At 41.9% G+C, this 19,081-nt stretch overlaps 1 protein-coding gene across 6 annotated transcripts in view; it reads left to right on the forward strand.

The window, feature by feature from the left end:
* The first annotated feature begins 251 nt into the window (after positions 1–251).
* Eml4 (EMAP like 4) overlaps positions 252–19,081 on the forward strand; it is a 133,825-nt gene continuing 114,995 nt past the window's right edge. For all 6 annotated transcript variants that reach the window (XM_021217525.2, XM_029531628.1, XM_029531630.1 and 3 more), the window contains exon 1: positions 252–518. In XM_021217525.2, coding sequence (XP_021073184.1) covers positions 494–518 — 25 coding nt within the window. In that variant the 5' untranslated portion in view covers positions 252–493. The remainder of the gene's footprint in view (positions 519–19,081) is intronic.

A 19,081-nucleotide genomic window follows, 5' to 3' on the forward strand; every position in this document is an offset into this window, starting at 1 on the left:
GAACCCTGGTCGCGAACCCGGCCAGAAACACAAGTACAGCCAACAGTCTCCCAACTCTCAGCTTGTTCTCTGCGGCTGCGGAGGCAGGGCCGAGAGGGAGGGGCGTGTCGCGAGAAGCCCCGCCCCGTTCCGTCACGTGGGGGGCGGGATCGGAAGCGTGACGGCGTGCGCGGGGGCGGAGCCGTGGCTGCGCGCGGGCGCGGGGGCGGGGCGCGGCGCGGCGCGGCGCTCACGGCTGCGGCTTGGGAGAGAGAAAGAGAGAGAGAGAGAGAGGGAGGCCGGGCAGGCGGCGGGCGGCGCGGCTCTCAACCTGATTGACCGACTGACCCTCGGGGCTGACGGGCTGACCGGCGGACGGCGGCGGCGGGAGTCGGAAGCCGCACCGGGCGACGCTGAGAACCGGCGGGTCAGGTCCCGCGGCCGCCGCTCGGTCGGGGGCGCTGAATGAAGCGCCGGCCCCGCTGAGCCCCGAGCCCGGCGCCTTCCCCGCAAGATGGACGGTTTCGCCGGCAGCCTCGGTGAGTCCGGCCGCGGGCTCGCGCCCCTCGTGCGTAACCCGGGACCCCGGCTTCCTGCGCGCGCGCGCCGCGGGCCCTGCTCCCCGGGCTGCCCCTGCGGATGGCCGCCGCTCCCGGCACAAGGTCCCCGCGAGGCTGTAGCCCCGCCGCCGCCTCCGGGACGGGCGGCCCCTCCCCCATGCAGCCCTCGCCTCCAGACCCTCCCTTCTTCCCAGAGCCCCCTTCAGTGCGGGGGGCCCTCCTTCCCCCTCAACGACCCTCCGGCCACTGCTGCGTCCGTCCCGGGACACTTAGCAGCTACCTTCTTCTGATCCCCCGTTAAAGTCGGGGCACCCCTTCATCAAATACAGACTCTCTCCCTCAGAGTACATCTCTCCACTTACACGGAATGATAGGCAAGATTGGGGCAGCCTTTCCGCAGGGAGTAGGAATCTCCAGTCCCATTTCTGGGATTGGAGTCACCCCTTTCAGTCTTTATATTTGGAGATTTATTAAGTAGCCCTCAGTAACTGACTACTTCCCTCCACATCCCTGAACGTTTGGCAGTGGTGGACAGCATTATCATTTACTCAATACAGGGAAGGAAGAGGTGCATCTGTGTTGGGGGACCCTCTTTAAGAGTGAAAGCAGAAGTATGTTCTCCATGCGTGCTGGAGAGAAGTAATCCTGCCCAATGGACTCATCAGAGGGGGCCTCAATCGGAAAGGAAAGGATTCTCCATTTTTGGAATATGCTGTCTTTGTGGAATGGAGAGAAAGGGATAGGTTATTCTGTTGGCTGAAGTGTTCCATTTAACCGGAGTACAGGTGCTAAATTTTGTGACTGGCTTGAGGAAGAGAACTCCAGGGTAACCAGTGCCTGTGTCTGGAATTGCTATTCTTTGAGGCCACTGGAATCCAGTTACTGTAGAGATTGAGCTTTAAGTGTCCCGGTGAGAGAAACGATTCTGTTTTGGCTGATACTGCGGTTATGTGATACCTGCGGCTGGGTTTGATTTGTATATTTGACTAGTTTATGTGGTAGTAGCGTGTGTAGTCAGATGCTTCCCTTTTTCCATTTCGTGATAATAAATCTCTAGTTAGTTAATGTTCACTGATCAGCAAACCATCAGGCTACTAAGCCATATTTTAATCTGCCCACACAAGATTGGGATTAGATGGATTTTTTTAAAAATAAAGTTAAAAAGTAAACAGAAGAGCATCAGACTCTGATCAGTTGTTAAATAGTAAAAGCACAGTTTTGGTCTCGACTTTCTTGAGAGGGAAAAAATTATTGTTGTTATACTGCTTTGAGAATGGAAATCCTAAAATAGGAGCAATGCATTGTGGCTCTTTTCTCTCCAAAGACACCTGTTGTCCATTATCTAACCTTTGATGTCTTGTAATTCCTTACATAGTGAAGTTACTTCCTTCTCGGGCTCCTTTTAGCGAAGTAGTAACTCTTAATTTGTTCTTTGTTGGTTTTGTGACTGGGTTCATTCGCCCAGTTGATATCGGCTGGAAGTCTGGCCCGCATGTCTGCTAACATGCAGATTGGGTATCTTTGGGGGGCTGTGATCATCTCTGTATGTAATGCGATCTTTACTCATGTGCTTGTTAGTTTTGAGGAGTTCTGGAGGGCTTGCAGAAGCCCCTATGTTTTAAAGCCTTTTTCACCAATTGAAACACTTAATTTTGAAAGTGTATATGCCTTGTTATTCAAGTTTATCCCGCAACTAATCCAGTTGAGACAGCAGGAAGAGTTGCAATCAGGAAAACAAATCTCATTTTTATGTTGTGTTATAGATACCTAATGACTTTAAACATTCATTTCACACCATCTTTTGTGATCCTAACATTGAATTGCCATGTTTTGAGTGGTAAAGGAAGGGGATGGTTTTTGTCTCCTTTCTGGAGTTGCCTTCGATGAAGAGACTTTGTAACAGGAGTTGTGTGTTCTTTTCTGTAGCTTTCTAGGAGTAAAACTAGGCCCCATCTTAATTGAAACCTTAAAGAGTTGGGGGTGGGGGGAGGAGAGCTGGTATATTTTACTAGTAGCCTTTAAGCAGAGCTCTGCCAAATTGCATGTTTCTGTTCCCTGCAGTTCGTTAGCCTGGAGCTTAGTGTTACATTGATCTTTATTTTATCATCAAGAGAGCCATTAGTGTAAAAGAAAGCACTTATGTGTAAAGACTTCTTTTTTCAACTAAAAAATTCAAAACACGTGAAATTCTTCTGGGGTAACATGGAAAGCGGTTTTGTTTTTTCCCTCAAGGAAGTGGATGCTTATATCTCCTTTCACATACTAGAGAGGTTCTTGGAAAATTGTGAGAAGACTACATTTTCATAAGCAAAAAAATTCAGTGCTTTTATCAGCAGAATGATTATGTAAAAGCTGATTTTTTTTTAAGGGAATTCAAACCCAAACTATGCCTGTGGTTAGTAATTAGACAAGAAAAACATGCATTTTATAAGACCCCTATATAGGAGATTTGGGAACCAGAGATAGGAATGTTAAATGATTGGCCATTTTGCTGCCACGTTGAAGTTACACATTTCTTGTATTACCCTTGCTTTACATAAAAGCAACTGAAGGATCCGTTTACTCTCTGCAGCTGATGAGTTCCAGGTAGTGTGGCTGGCGGTGCTTGTACTTTGCAGTTTCTCCTAGTTACATAGTATCTCCTAGCATCTTTTAGTACCTACATTAGGGTCATTTGAAAGGCGGCACTTGGGAAACAGGTTTTGAAAGTTACACCACGCTATTTTGGTGCATTGTCACCACATCTCAATATGGGTATACACACAACATGTCTCACAGTATGTATCTGAAACCTCAGGTGTGTTTGCGAAAGCAGGAAACTACCAATAAATAAAGCCTTTCTCGCTGATCTTACTGACTTTAAGGCAGGAGTTGGATACATTTTATGCTTAGTCTTCTTTTAACATCTTTTTCTTGTTTCAGGTTTTAAGTCAGTTTTTGTTGTTTTATGTTGTGTTGTTTGGTGGTAGTGGTTGTTGGTTTTAAAACCCCACCCTTAAGACAGGGTATTAACTATGTAGCCCAGGCTGTCTTGAACTTGTGGCTGTTTCACTGTCAGCATCCCAAGTGCTAGATTAACACCCACGTTTTTTGTAATGAGAGTTTTAATTTCAATATATTTATTTTGGGATTAGCCTAAATGTGAACATTTGCATGGAACTTAAAGTATAAACTTAACCATGCTAGTTACAGTATAAAATTCAAGGTATAATACATGAAGGCTATTATGTGTAAGAAATAACATTTTCTCATGCATCCTGGGCTGGCTGGTCTGTGTCTATCTGAGTATGTGTCACTGTAATGTTTATAGGTGCTCCTTGGTGTGTGGAGTACTGAGGGCTGAACCCATGACTTTGTAAATGGTAGGCAAGCAGTCTACCAACTGAACTATATCCTCAGCTTAAATCTTGCCTTCTTTGCAAGCAAGCAGATGCAGTACTTCATGTTTATATTTCTGAACAGGTTCTAACATAGCTCAATCCAGGGCTTGAACTCACGCCATTGCTGGGGTTGGCCTTGAACTGTTGATCCCCTGTCTTTACCTCCAGAGTTTTGGAATTATAGGAGTGTTCCACTACACCAAGCCCTTTTAAAGTTTTTAAAATATATTTGTAAGACAAACTCATGCTATGTTGTCTTAGCTTGTCTTAAACTCTTGGGCTCAAGCCACCATGCTGCCCGAGCTGCTTCTCCAGTAACTGGGACTACTGGCACATGCCACCATGCCTGCCTGGTTTTCAATACTAATCTAGTTTCAAACATCCTTTAAATATTCAGTAAGCTTTTTTTTTTCTTTCTTTCACATAATCATTTGGGTTTTTTTTCCTAAGCAATTTTATTTCTTATTGGTTGTTTTGAAGGGCTCAAGATACCCTTAAGTGGGCCTTGGGTGATGGTTCAGTAGATAAATTGCTTGTTGGATAGGAGTTCAGCTCTACAGCACCCATCTAAATGTATGGGTGTGGCAGTGAGCCTGTAATTCTACCTTCCATACTATCAAGTTCTTAGTTCAGTGACAAGTGATGGAGACAGACGCCTGATGTCAGCCTCAGGCCTCCATATTCACCCGCGCACACACAGTTGCACCTGTATATACTTGAACATGCGAACATACCACACACACTAGCATGTGCAAGAAGAGAATATATATAACATGATGTGAATAGTAACTCAAATGTAGGTACAATATTTACAGCATGAGTGTGATAAACTATTACTAAATGTGTGTGGGTAATATCATAGGTGGACCTCCAGCTCTATGCTTTTTACCCTTAAAGAAAGGACAAGAAAAGCACATGCTTTTGTCCTTTAGGAGCTAACTGCTGACTTTAAATAGGCATCTGGAAATGTTTATTAAGTGAGGAAAATACCAGGGATAGAGGCAAAGGAAGGCAGCACCATGTCGAACACTGTGCTGTGTATCAGAGCAAGTGATTGCTGAAAGCGAACAGCTGGAGATTGCTAGATGTCTGTCTATAAAGTCTGGCTTTTTCAAGTTATGAAATAATTTATTTGGCAGTCTAAATTCCAGGGATTATTTGACTAGGTCTTTATCTGTTTTAATTTTTATTTTCTATATCTGAATTAGATATAGGAAAACTGTCTTAATGAGAGCTCATATCTATATTATATAAAACCTCACTATTTGTTCATAGGAAGTTTGAAAACATTTTGATATTTAAATAGATGGATCATAAGACCTTATAACAGTTGAAGGAAGTAGCTCGCAACTACTGTCTCCATGTCTCCATTCCTGGGATGTTGTGGATCTTTGTGCCTGTATGTTATGTTACCTCTCATTTTATAGTTCTGGGTGCTTTAGATTAGGATAACACCTTAGCTTAGCATACTGCTTTGTAGTTTACAAAGAACCTTTATCCTTTAAAATCTGTATGGCAGTCTTAAGGTCTAAATTGTTACCCCTTTGTAGATGGAATTGAGGTTCAGAGAGTCTGAGGTTATTTCTAAAGCTATATGAATAAGGAAGGCTTATTTTTGTTTCTCTTGAGAAAGGGTTATCTCAGAGAATTCATATTCATGTTAAACAGTAAAACAGTAGCAGAAAAGAAAGATAAGTTATAATCATGTATCCTGTATGTGTGCAACTGAGTGAACAGGTTGATGTATTTGTAAGTCTTTTCTTATGCCCAGAATTTTAATATTGAAAATTATACAGTTTCACTCTCATTTTTCTCACTGGCACACAACCTTTTAAAAACAAAAACAAAAGAACAACAACATACCAAACCAACCAAACCAAAGAGAACCCTGAGCTCACGTTAACTGATGGCTTCTTTTTGAGACAGGGTCTTGCTGCGTAGCCTACTAGCCTGTCCATGAACTGGCTTTCTCCTTAGTTTTTCTAGTGCCAGCACTGTGGGAATGCTGCCTTGCCACTCACGTGAGTCTGCCCCATTAGCAATCCCTCAAACACATGGACACATGGAATATAAAACAACCAAATCTGGAATCTTTCTCCTCAAAATCAGATTTTCCTTTCAAAATGATTGACTTTTGAAGCCTCTTAATCAGTTTTTGTAGATTTATACTGTTAAAGCACTCCACTTTGTTTCTTATAAAATGGCAGTTTTGTAAAGTTAAACACTTGAAATTCAGACTTTGCCCTTGGTTGATGAGTGTTTAGATAAGGAAAACACTCTATTTGCATTTTACATTGAATAGCAATTGAGGCTCTGCAGTGGTTTTTGAAATCATAGACAAGGATGCTAAGTCACTGCCATTTTATAAATGCTACATTGAAGTTATGAAATATATAAATGTGTGTGTTTACATGAAATACTTTATCACCCAGACTCGAAGTCACAGGATGTTAAATTCCTTGCCATTCCTACCCCCTGCTAAATTAAAAATGTCTTTGAAGACATACAATTTGTATCATTACTACTACTATTACTACTACTACTACTTCTTCTTCTTCTTCTTCTCCTTCTCCTCCTCCTCCTCCTCCTCCTCCTTTTCCTCCTTCTTTTTTTAAAAAAGATTTATTTATTTAATGTTATTAGTACACTGTAGCTGTCTTCAGACACACCAGAAGAGGGCATCAGATCCCATTACAGATGGTTGTGAGCCACCATGTGGTTGCTGGGAATTGAACTCAGGACCTCTGAAAGAGCAGTCAGTGCTCTTAACTGCTGAACCATCTCTCCAGCCCGTATCATTACTTCTTATCTCCCCCCCCCCCCTTTTAAAAAAAAAGACAGGGTCTCATGTAGCCCAGGCTAGCCTCAAACTTGCAATATAACTTAGGCTGGTCTTGAACTCCTACTAATGTACTCACTTCTACCTCCTAGATGCTGGAATTATAGGTGTGTGCCATTATATCCAGCTTCTTTGTTTTTGTCAATTCTTTTTCTTCTCAGTCCTGGAGGATTAGACCTAGGGTTGCATGCATAGCAGGCAGGTGATTCCAGTGAGCTGTATCCTCAGTCATATCCGTAGCTGTCTCTTCCTCCGCCTCCTCTTTCTGTGTGCTTGTTTGTATGTTTTTTCAAGACAGGTTTCTCTGTGTATTCCTAAAACTCATGTTGTAGAACAGGTAGGCCTCAAATCCAGACCTCCCTCTGCCTTGTGAGTGCTCGGATTAAAGGTGTACACCACAGTGCTCAGTGTTTGTTACTTTTTCTTATTCCTTGGATTTCTTTTCTACCACTATAATTCATTTTTTTATTCTATACTTGGATTATGTTAGATTTGATCAAGTCTGATAAAGAATTCTGGCCCAGGTTCTGGGTGATGCTTTGAGTTGCAAGTCATGTGTGTGACCTATTGATTGATTCTGAAATCAGTCAAGACCAACATTCAAAAAGACAAGGGAGGAGAGTGCGCCACATGATAATGGGTGGAACTTTAAATTTCAGTTTTGTGTGTTTGATTTAGACTAGTGTAAACTTCTGTGGGTAAAACATTTTGCGAGGTAAACATTTTAAGAGGTTAAACTCTATCCGTAAGAGAGGAGATAGGAGCGCTGACATATGAAAATGAGCTAGCTACAATGAGGAGGATGTTATCTCTTTAAAACTTCTGGATGAAGTGAAGGAAGACAAATTTGGTGCGTTATAATATGATTTTATAAAATTGGTAGATAGAATATGATAATTTGCTTTGTCTAATGATTCTTTGACTTGTAAAAGGATTTAGATTTACCATCTATTATTTTAGCTTTATTTTTTTTTTTTTTAACTTTTCAGTTATATGTTTGCTTGTTGGGTATGTGCATGTGAGTGCAGGTCCCTCAGAGGCCAGAAGACAGCACCAGGTCACCTGGAGCTGGAGATGCAAGCAGTTGGAGCCTGCTTATATGGGTGCTGGGAACTAAACTAGGGTCCCCTGCAAGAATAGTATGTTTTCAACCCTTGAGCATTTCTTCAGCTCCTATTTAACTGTTTTTTTTTAAGATTTATTTATTTATTATACACTGTAGCTGTCTTCAGACACTCTACAAGAGGGCATCAGATCTTGTTACAGATGGTTGTGAGCCACCATGTGGTTGCTGGGATTTGAACTCCGGACCTTCAGAAGAGCAGTCGGGTGCTCTTACCACTGAGCCATCTCACCAGCCCCCTATTTAACTTTTTAAATGCAGTTGTCTGCCTTGATTTACTAATTAAATAGTTCTAAATAGAATTTCACTTTTTAGTGTCCAACTCAGGATTATTTGTTTTTATCCTGGAGCCTGCTCCTTGTTCTCTAGTCTGTCTTCCTAAAGTAGTGAATTTGTACTTAATACCTAAAGCATATGGGGCTGTACTCAAAAGTTGAAGCCTGTTTAATTTAAAATTTTATGTTTATCCTCATGAATAATTCATGTGATTATTTTGAGACCAAAGTAAGAATCAGTGAGACCAAATAAGACAGGAATCAATAGCTCACAACCTAGAAGGGAATGTGCTGAAAAGCAGGATGTCTGCATGGCCTTACGTTTCTCCCAATTGTGTGCTTAGTGGTTGCAAGGGAGAATAGTAACTGCAGTCAGACAGCACAGTGAACGCATAGTGAGAACAAATACTGCCAGTAGACATTGTGTGCCTCTGCCATGAATGAATAGTACACACACACACACACACACACACACACACACACACACTTTAGAGTTTTTGGAAATATGTCTGTATTAAAGGAGACTAAAACATTGGGCTATGTTTTCGAGAGAAAAATACAACAAAAAATATTATTGAATTAACACTGCAGTTTACGTGGTAGAAGAGATCAAAGTATTATTATATCAGTGTTTAACTTACTAACATTGATAACTATCCTATAGTTGTGCATGGAGATATTTTTATTCTTAGGAAATAGACACTAGAGTTGGTAGGGAGAAGGAACCATGGTGTCTGTAACTTGCTCTTGTTTGTGGCAGGGCTCACTGGATAGCCCACACTGCCATAGTCGTGTCTCAGCCTCCGAGTGCACTACCATACCTACTGTGCCTAACTTTTAAAATGGTTCATTTAAAATTTTCATGTTTTATAGGTGGATATATTCACATATATACATATGTAAAAAGCCAAACATACACAGATATACAGACAGACACAGTGTTACCTGTGAGTGAATTTGTTAATAGCATGTGGGTGGTGTTTTGTTTTTTATTACTACTGTTCTTGCAGCTTTTCTGTGACCCTGGCATTTTCCAATACAGGGTTTTTAAAAATTGTATAAATGGGCTGGAGAGATGGCTCAGTAATTAAGAGCACTGACTGCTCTGCCAGAGGTCCTGAGTTTAATTCCCAGCAACCACATGGTACCTCATAACCATCTGTAATGGGATCTGATGCCTTCTTCTGGTGTGTCTGAAGACAGTGATGGTGTACTCATATATAAAAAATAAATAAATAAATCTAAAAAAATGTATAAAAAAATATGGAACTAGCTGTCTCTCAGAAAAATTCCAGGGCACACCCTTGAGAATGTTGTGTGTGTGTGTGTGTGTGTGTGTGTGTGTGTGTGTAGCATGTGGCTCCTTTGTATCCCTAGGCTTCACTCTGAGAACTATGCCTTTGGGCCAGAGGCTGCTGTGGCTCAGGCCTAGCAGACAGACAGTTTATGTTTTGTTCAGTCCTTCAGGTGTTTGAGAAATTGGACTGCTTAGCCATTAAGAACACCGTTACCTCTTGCAGAGGACCTGGGTTAGATTCCCAGCACCCACACCGCAGCTTACAAATGTCTGTAGCTGCACTTCCAGGAGTCTGACACTGACCACTGCAGACACCAGGCAAGTTTTCGAGCTGATGCCCATCACCCTCTGAACATTTTTTTGTTTAGTTCCTGTGAGCCAATGACATTGCTCTTTAGCTGAGGTATACTCAACACTATTGAGGATCAGTCTTAGTGCTCCAGTACTGGAGTGGCCGTCATTTCAAGGAGACTTAGTAATCTTTGTGGAGAATGGCATTTAAAGGCCAGCTTTGTTCTAGCTGTATGAGTAGCTGTCATTATCGCAGAGTAGTCAGAGATGGAGTGTGCTTGTGGAGGGGTGTGAATTTACACCTGTGATGGTTTTTTTATAACTGGATAGGGCTTGTTTTAGTTTTCTCAACATATTTGTAACTAATTTTTCAAATTGTAAGGAATCTGGTCTTCAGTTTGCTTAAGCAATCTTCTGTTTCCTATTTTCTCACCAACTCCCAGCTTAATTTTGTGTAAACATCTTCATCTTCTTTGGGCTCCAGCATGAGAGGGCAGGGGCCTTTTTCACTCACCTGGATGTTGACAACTGCACAGGCCTTTGACACCTCTGCTGGGCTGCTCTTGCCTGAATGTCTTCTTTCCACACCTCTTTTACTCTTTCTCTCGGTGACTTTAGGATGGGTGAGGTTGGTTTTGAGAAAGGGACACATATACTTAGACTGTCTGGAATTCATGATCCTCTCAAGTATTGGAATTATAGTCATGCGTCACCACTTCCGGGTATTTTAAAATGTTTTTACTAACCTGTGTTAAATAACACATAATAATGGGTTTCATTATGACATTTCCATACATTGTACAGTATATTTTTATCACATTCACAGATTCCCCCCCATCCTTTCCACTTCCTCCTCCCTAGCAGTCTCCCTTCTATTTTTATCCTCCTTTGTGTTTGTGTGTGTGTGTGTGTGTGTGTGTGTACCTAATAAATTCAGTAGACTTTATAGGAGCAAGGACACTTAACTAGTGGCCACACAACCAAAGAAAATGTCTCTCTCCTGTCAACCATGAGCTGCATATAAACCCTCAGGGAGGAAGTTTGTGGGCCCAAGCTTGTGTGGGAATCCAGAGTTTCTGTGAGTTCAAGCATTAGACAGCCACACCGTGCCTAGGAGTCAGTGTTCCACATCACTCCCCTGGCTTTGTCCATCTCTTCCGTTCTTTCTGCCCCTTGTGCAGTGTTCCTGTGCCTTAGAGAAGGGAGATGTCTTGTTCATGGCTGGATATTCAGCAGTCATTTATCCTCAGCCTGCTGATGACTGCAAAAAACTGTTCTGACTAAAGTGATCTGTGGGCATAAACAATGTTATTTAGAAGGTAGTTTGATGGGCACATCATGGTTGTTTAGGAAAACAATAATCAGCAGCTTTTCCTAGGGCCTGTGACCTTCCCAGATGTGAGACCAAATACACATGAATTCTCTCCTGTGGGGTAGTGCCAAGCCCAGTAAGAAAGCACCTAGTTGTCTCCATAGACTTGACACTGTTGCCTGGCGGTGGTACTGAGGCACACAAGGTCCATAGATAAGTGAGACTGTTGGTGACCATTCTCTCCCCAGCAGCTTGTGTCACAGGTCTAGCACCGTCATAGTGTCCAGCCCAGTCACCGTATTCTCTTTATGTCCTGCAGCTAAGATGTGTGGGATCTTCAGTGGTAAGGGTTTGTTATCTAGTTCTAGGGGGAAGCCAACAAGTGGCAGTTGACAGGGTTATTTTAGGGTACCTCAGAACCCCCCCCCTTAACAACTTGTGTGTGTGTCTGTGTCTTTGTTTGTGCATGCATTTCTGTGTTACATGTATGTGGCAGCTAGAGGTCAATATTGGGTGTGTCCCACTATTCTCCACCTTGCTTTTACCTTTTCACATTTACCTACCCACGCATGTAGTCAGAGCACAGCTTATAGAAGTTCATTCTCTCCTTCCACTATGTCGATTTCAGTAGTCAGACTCAGGTTTTCAGGCTGAGTGGCAGGNATTTTATTCACCAAGCCAACTTCCTTACATCATTTTTTGAGGTAGGGTCTCTACTGTTTCCGGGACTTTTTGTTTGGTAGCTCATTGATTCAACTATGCTGGCCAACAAGCTCCAGGGATCCCTGTAATCTCTGACCAGTGTTGGGCTTGCAGATGTGGACAACATGTCTAACTTTTATGTGAGTGCTAGAGATCTGAACTCAGAGCCTCATGTGTATGTGCAAGCCTTTCGCTGACTAATGCCTCTCCCCCAGCTGCTGGTGGATGGATGCCCACCTGCCTGCCTGCCTTCCTTTAATTAATTTTAAAAACTGGTAAACTAGCACTTTTACCAAATAATACCATTTCATTTTCTGTCATCCCAGTCCTGTGTGCATGCTGGTCTGGAACAGCTGTATATTCCAGGCTAGTCTCAAACTCGGGGCTTCGGTTATAGGTCTGCTCCACCACTTCTGGCTGCCATTCTCTTGAATACCATTTTACAGTGGTTTATGTTTAAGAGCCACACATTGCATTTCATTGCTAGCTCTCTTTATTGTGTATATTTTTCCCTCCATAGTTTGTTAAAGAAGTTGTTTGTTCTTCTCTAGAGTTTAAGGCACAAGTATTGATATATCTTTTGGTGGCTTGTAACATGTCTCTTTGTTTTTTATATATCTTTTAAGATAAAACAGATTTTTATGCATTTGTCCTATTTTAGTCTTATATATATATTTATATATATATTTAAGATTTATTATTATATGTTAGGAATACTGAAGCTGTCTTCAGACACACTAGAAGAGGATGTCTGAGCCACCATGTGGTTGCTGGGATTTGAACTCAGGTCCTTTGGAAGAGCAGTCAGTGCTTAACCACTGAGCCATCTTTCCAGTCCCCTTCTTTTCTTTTTAAACAAAACCAAAACCAAAACCAAAACAAAAAAAATCCTTCAACTGTGTCTTAGTCAGGGTTTCTATTCCTGCACAAATATGACCAAGAAGCAAGTTGGAGAGGAAAGGGTTTATTCAGCTTACATTTCCATACTGCTGTTCATCACCAAGGAAGTCAGGACTGGAACTCAAGCAGGTCAGAAAGCAGGAGCTGATGCAGAAGCCATGGAGGGATGTTCTTTACTGGCTTGCTTCCACTGGCTTGCTCAGCTGGCTTTCTTATAGAACCAAGACTGCCAGCCCAGAGATGGTCCCACCCACAAGGGGCCCTTCCCCCCTTGATCACTAATTGAAAAAATGCCTTACAGCTGGATCTCGCGGAGGCATTTCCCCAACTGAAGCTCCTTTCTCTGTGATAACTCCAGTCTGTGTCAAGTTGACACAAAACTAGCCAGTACAAACTGCCTCCTCAATTTTGACCATAATGGTTTCCCTTGGCTTTTGGATGTGACAGAATGTTTCTGCACTAGTGTGAATGTGAATATCCCTGAGAGGGTCATATACTTGAACATTTGGTCCCCAGTTGGTAGCACTGTTTGGGAAGATTTAGGAAGTATGGCCTTGTTGGAGGAGGTGTTCTCCTGGAGTTGGACTTTGAGAGTTAAAAGCCTCATGACATTTCCAGCTTTCTGCTTCCTGCTTGCATTTAAGGATGTAAGCTCTCAGCTTCCTGCTTCCTTCCGCCCTGCTTCCTCAGCCCTGCTGCATCCCTCCCGTTCCCTCTGGAACCACACCCTTTCTTCTGTCGTGGTATTTTATCACAGTAACAGAAAGCACCAAATACAGTTCCCAGCATCTCTCTTGTATGCCCCAGTCTACTTCTGAAGTCAGCTATTTCTGCAGTAAGTTGGGTGTTCTTTTTTAAATACAGACACGGTATACTTGACTCTAGAGGTGTGTATTGCTATTGGATCAGTGTTTCTGATTTTTCCCTTTTTATTTAGACTTACAGTTTTTTTTTTTTAAATCTATTTATCCCCACCCCCACCCCCTCCACCATCTTCTCTCTGTGTATGCATATGTACACTTTGCTGGAGTCTGCTCTTTCCTGGGTACCAGGAATGGGACCCAGCTGGTCAGCTTTACCCACTGACCTGTCTCACCAGCTCCTCTTTTCTTTTTTCCAGTTTTAACCCTGTTGTAGGCTGGGAACAGGTAGCAAAGCCCATCTGCATGTAAGGATTGTTTTGAACCTCAGAATTGATGGCATATGACTTTAAACTGAATGTCCAACAAATAACCACAACTTACATTTGTAATAATATCAATAACAGGATATCAGATGCTGTTAAGAATAGTCTGAGTGAGGAGGTCCTTAGTAAAATGTGTGAGTTTTTAAGTTTATAGATTTGTTAATACGTGTATTTATATGTACACAGTAAAAGTTTACAGACCAATTTACATTGTATACTTTTCTTTAAGTTTATTGTGTGTTACAATTTTGAGTGTGTGGGAGAGTGTGAGTACACACATTCCTTGTATACGTGGATCAAATTGGAGGCGAGAAGAGAACTTGGAGGAGTTGGTTCTAATGTTTCACTTGGGGATCTAGGGATTGACTCAGTTGGCATGCCTGCAAGGCAAGCATTTTACCTGCTGAGCCATCACACTGTCTCTGTATTTTCTTTGACGATTAGCAGTTGAATTTTTGTGAGTGAGCTGTTGGTATATCAGAGGTCAGACTATTTTGTTAGATACTCCATGAGAGTACACTTCTTTTCTCTAGAGCAGTGGTTCTCAACCTGTGCTTTGCTATCTCTTTAGGGGGTCAAATGACTCTCAGGGGTCACAGATCTGATATCCTGCATATAAGATTCAGATACAGTTAGAAAGTAGGATGAAATAATCTCATGGTTGGGGGGGCCCACAGCATGAGGGACTGTATTAAAGGGTTGCAGCATTAGTAAGTTTCATTGCTACGTAATAACTGCAATTTTACTGCAGTTATGAATTGTAATGTAAATATCTGATATGTAGGATGTTGGGGTGGCAAACTCACAGTTGAGAAGCAGCTGGAAGAGTGCTTTTCTGACTTCCTAAAATTAAGATGTCTTCCTGGTTTAAAAGACACACATATTCAATATTACTTTTAAGTATTTTTTTTGTCTCTAATGTTTATTTTTGCATGTTGATTTTGAAGTGGCTATTCTGTACTGGTTTTCTGAGTGATACTTGAGAGCAAATGACAAAATTTGTCTGTTTTTCATTGAGTCATTTGTTCCAGAAAAGTGACACAACTGACTTCTATTGATGAGTGAGTGGGAGGTCTGCTTGAAAAAGATCACTTTGAAGGACATTCTGTTTACAGTTTAGGTGGGACATAGCTGTGAGTGCTGTTCACACTTGGTGTCCATTGGCAGCTTAACTTTTCAGTCTTCAGTCATGATTGGTATAAATTTGTGTGCAGACAGTGTGTGACTTCCCACTTTAAACCTAATGATGTGGATTGAGATCAGGTACTAGGGAGCTACACTTAGAACAGATTATTAGAAAGGTAGTATTTACTTTAAACTATTAATCATGACTGTGAATGGGATTTGATGATTATACTGAAACTTGCTTGCTTTGAAACGCCTTTCCTTGGCGCAGTGCAGTAGGGGTAAGATTCTGGAGTTTGAGTCTCTGCATAGTACTGTGATTCCAAATCCTACATACACTCTGTAGTTAAGAGGGTTTTCTGACTGTCTGTAGCTCACATCCTCACTGAGTGTAATGAGAACCAGTGAGTGAGCTGCTGGAAACCCCTGCTCTCATAAGGGCGTAATTCTGTGGAGGGTTCAGGCAATATTTAGTCAGGAAATATTTATTGAATGCTTGGTATGTGCTCAGCACTCTTCCAGCTATAAACAAAGTCCTTATGGGTTTATAATGTAGGCTTTTAAAACAGAGGGGTAGAAATCATTGGGGTGAAGTATATAGAAAGCTTTAGGAACCTGAAGGGTTACCTTAGGCCTCTGTTGTCAGGCATTTCCCTCAATTTCAGATCTGTTTTTTAGCAGGAAAACACATCAGGGCATAGTGTCTTCCTGAGATAGAGCGCAGAGGAATGTTTACTTGCCACGTCTGCTCCCACTCTGCAACAAATCCCAGAGGAAAGGACAGAAAGAACAGCTCACGTTTTGCTGCAGTTTCAGTGTAGTGTGACTTAGCTGTGCTGTCTGCTGGCATTCTTAGTTGTTACTGAGTTCTGTGGCTCTGTCATCTGTGTTACTTAAATCAGTGATATAACTTTCTCAGATACTTGTTTCTTCTTTGGTTTTGATTATGAGTCTTAGGATTCGTTTGGTATATTTGCTTTAAGCAATTATCGTTGCAGGATATGGTGTTTGAGCGCCTTTCATCTTGGCACTGAGGAGGTTGAGGTAGGAGCTCAGACCAGGGCTCATAGGGAGTCATAGGGAGTCAGAATCTTTATTGATAGCTGTAATAACTGTCTAAAGGGCCCAAAACATCTTAATTTGAGCCTAACACATACATTAAAGCTTAAAACCTTATCAATAGCTTTCATAAAACTGTACCCACATTAACACCTTCATTTGTGGATGACGATTATTGTAGAAATGAAGCATCTGCAGGACAGAAGTGTTAAATGTTCCAAACCAGAACAATACACAAACTTTGCAGATGTAGGAACACTGGAGTTTTAGATTATGGGTGCTCAGTCTAGTCTATGAAATACCCCAAAGTCTGAAAACAAAACAAAAATCCACCCCCCACCAAAAAAACCCTAACAAAAAAATTCAGCAACCCTTCCAGTCCCAAGCGTTTTGGGTAAGGAATGCTCAACATGTAATAACTGTTGCAGCTTTTTGGTAATTAATATTAATTGTAGTCCTAACATGAGAAATCTAATAGTTTAACAGTTACCTATCTAATAATTTAATAACTATTACACAAATGCGTCATTTCAGGCATTATTTTATTACTGGGACTATATCCGTGAACAAAACAAATCCTTGTTCTCATGAAGCTTATACTAGAGGGAATTAGATAATAAGCCATTTTCATTAAATTCACTGTCTGTTAGGAGGACAGTGGCATATATATGTTGGTGGCTACATTATCGATTATAATGTACCTATAAATGGTTTCTTAGAATGGATGTTAGAGTCTGATTGTCGCAGATAAGCTTACAGAAAAGTCACCCGGGACATGCAAAGCTCTGACATTTCTGTAGTACCAGCTAACGGCGACTGCTGGAGCACAGGCACTCAAGACAAGCTGGGGGAGGGGGAGGTGGTGGCACAATGATAGGTGTGCTACAGCTAGAGCTTGCCAGTGGCTGGTGTTATGAGGGTCTCTGTGCTTTTAAAACCTCACTGTCCGAGTTTGCTAAACTACCATTATGTATTTGAGCATGTGCTTCCTTTTTGTTTTGATAACGAATTCTTGTTTTCAGGTGAATTATTGTAGATTGTTGATCAATCTGGATTCAAGACCCCTATCCAATTACTCAGAATTACTGTGATGCTACTCCGATCTTGAAACAGCTGTTTGTGGGTGGTGGTGATGATAGAGGCAAACCGTGGGTTGTGTGACCAGGATGAGGTCACCGGTTTTCACCTTCTGGCTCTTTCTTTCCGGATTTTAACACCTACTTTGGTACTGAAAACAGTTTTGGCTGTCAACTGTGCCAAAGAGTTGTTTAATAGTTCATCCATATAATGATGTTACTTGTTGTTTGTTTGTTTTTGGGTGAGACTGTCAAGGGTATAATTTCTGTTCTAGTAACTGAATGGAGTTGTTTCAGTAGACTGAAAACAGTCCATACGTATGGCTTTCTGGTTCTGACCCATTCCGGGTAGTGTTGTAATGTCTACTCTGAATTTGACCCTCTTATGTTTTCACTAAACCCACATTGGGCCATTAGCCTTTTCTTTCTTAGTGTGTCATGAGTATTGTTGCTCCCGGTTTAAGAGCTTGTTTACCACAGTGTTGTTAGGACATGAACTCTTAGCTAGGTCTTCAGATTGGCCTGTGTTCTGGACAAACTTGCCCCTTAGCCTCCCTCCTGACTGCTGCTCTCTTCTTACACCGTGCTCATAGGGTGCTCTAAGTTTCTCTCACTAATGCAGTGCCCACTCTTACTGCTTCTCTTTATCCTCTTCTCCTTCCATTGCCATCTTGTTTCTGATCCATCCATCATTTATAGTTTCCATTTGTCTTGCTAACCCCTGTTCATCAAGAACTGGTGTTAAGTTACCACCCCTTCCTTTCAGTACTTAAGCCTTTAGGGGATTTTCATCTTTGATGGGTCCGTATACATTTGGCATCACAGAGAGCAGTCTGCACCTTACTTTGTTCAGCATGTGTCATCTGACTGTCATTTGGTTACTTGGATTTACCTAGCTTGATCTTCATTGTTACTTGGATTTACCTAGCTTGATCTTCATTACACTAGGTAGTGCATTCCATAAGGATGCAAATGTATCTTGTATTTGGTAGGATTGTTTATTTTAATTCCATTTATTTATTTATTGAAGATATGTTTGTTTTTAATTATTTATATGTATGTATGTATGTGTGGAAATATGCATAAGTGAATTCAGGTGCCTGAGCAGACCAGAAGGATTTATCCCCTGGAGTTGGAGTTACAGGTAGATAGGAGCTGCCTAACATGGGTACTAGAAAATGAATTCAAGTCCACTGCAAAAACACTCTTAATCACTGAGCCAAATCTTTAGGCCCCACTTATTTTCATTACTTTTTGTGTGTGTGTCTGTCTGTCTGTCTGTCTGCCCGCCCACCCGCCTGCCTGCCTATGACCATACAACTGCCTTGGAAGTCTGAGGACAACTTGTCAGAGCTGGTTCTCTTTCCATTTTGTTGGGTCTGGGATTGAACTCAGGTCATCAGGCTTGGTAGCAAGCACCTGTAACTTTTACCCACTGAACAATCTCACTGATATGTAGCCAGTGCTGGCCTCCTGGTGAATCCTTGTACTTTATCCTGCAAGTCTGGGATCAGGCATGTGCCACTATGCCTTGGCTAATTCAATATTTATTGCACCCAACATTCTGCACCTTGAATAGTAACTGCTCACATTGAGAGTCCATTTCTACCAATGGGGGAAACTATGGAATGCATGAGTGAATCAATAGAATTGTCTTAAACTTTATATTTTTATCAGTTCTTATTTTCTTCTTTGTATGAAATGATAAACCGGTGATGTAATGGGAGTCAGCAAACTGCTACTTGGTGCAAGCCATACTTGCACCAAGGGGTGTGTGTGTGTGTGTGTGTGTGTGTGTGTGTGTGTTGTGGTGCTAGATGGATCCCAAGACTTGGTGTTTGCTAGACAGGCACCCTACCAGCGAGCTACATTCCCAGCCCTTTTGTTTAGTGTTAAGAATGGTTTCTGCATCCCAGCACTTGGGAGGCAGAGGCAGGCAGATTTCTGAGTTCGAGGCCAGCCTGGTCTACAAAGTGA

Source organism: Mus pahari, chromosome 18 (genome assembly GCF_900095145.1).
Source record: "Mus pahari chromosome 18, PAHARI_EIJ_v1.1, whole genome shotgun sequence".
NCBI classification, from domain to species: Eukaryota; Metazoa; Chordata; class Mammalia; order Rodentia; family Muridae; genus Mus; species Mus pahari.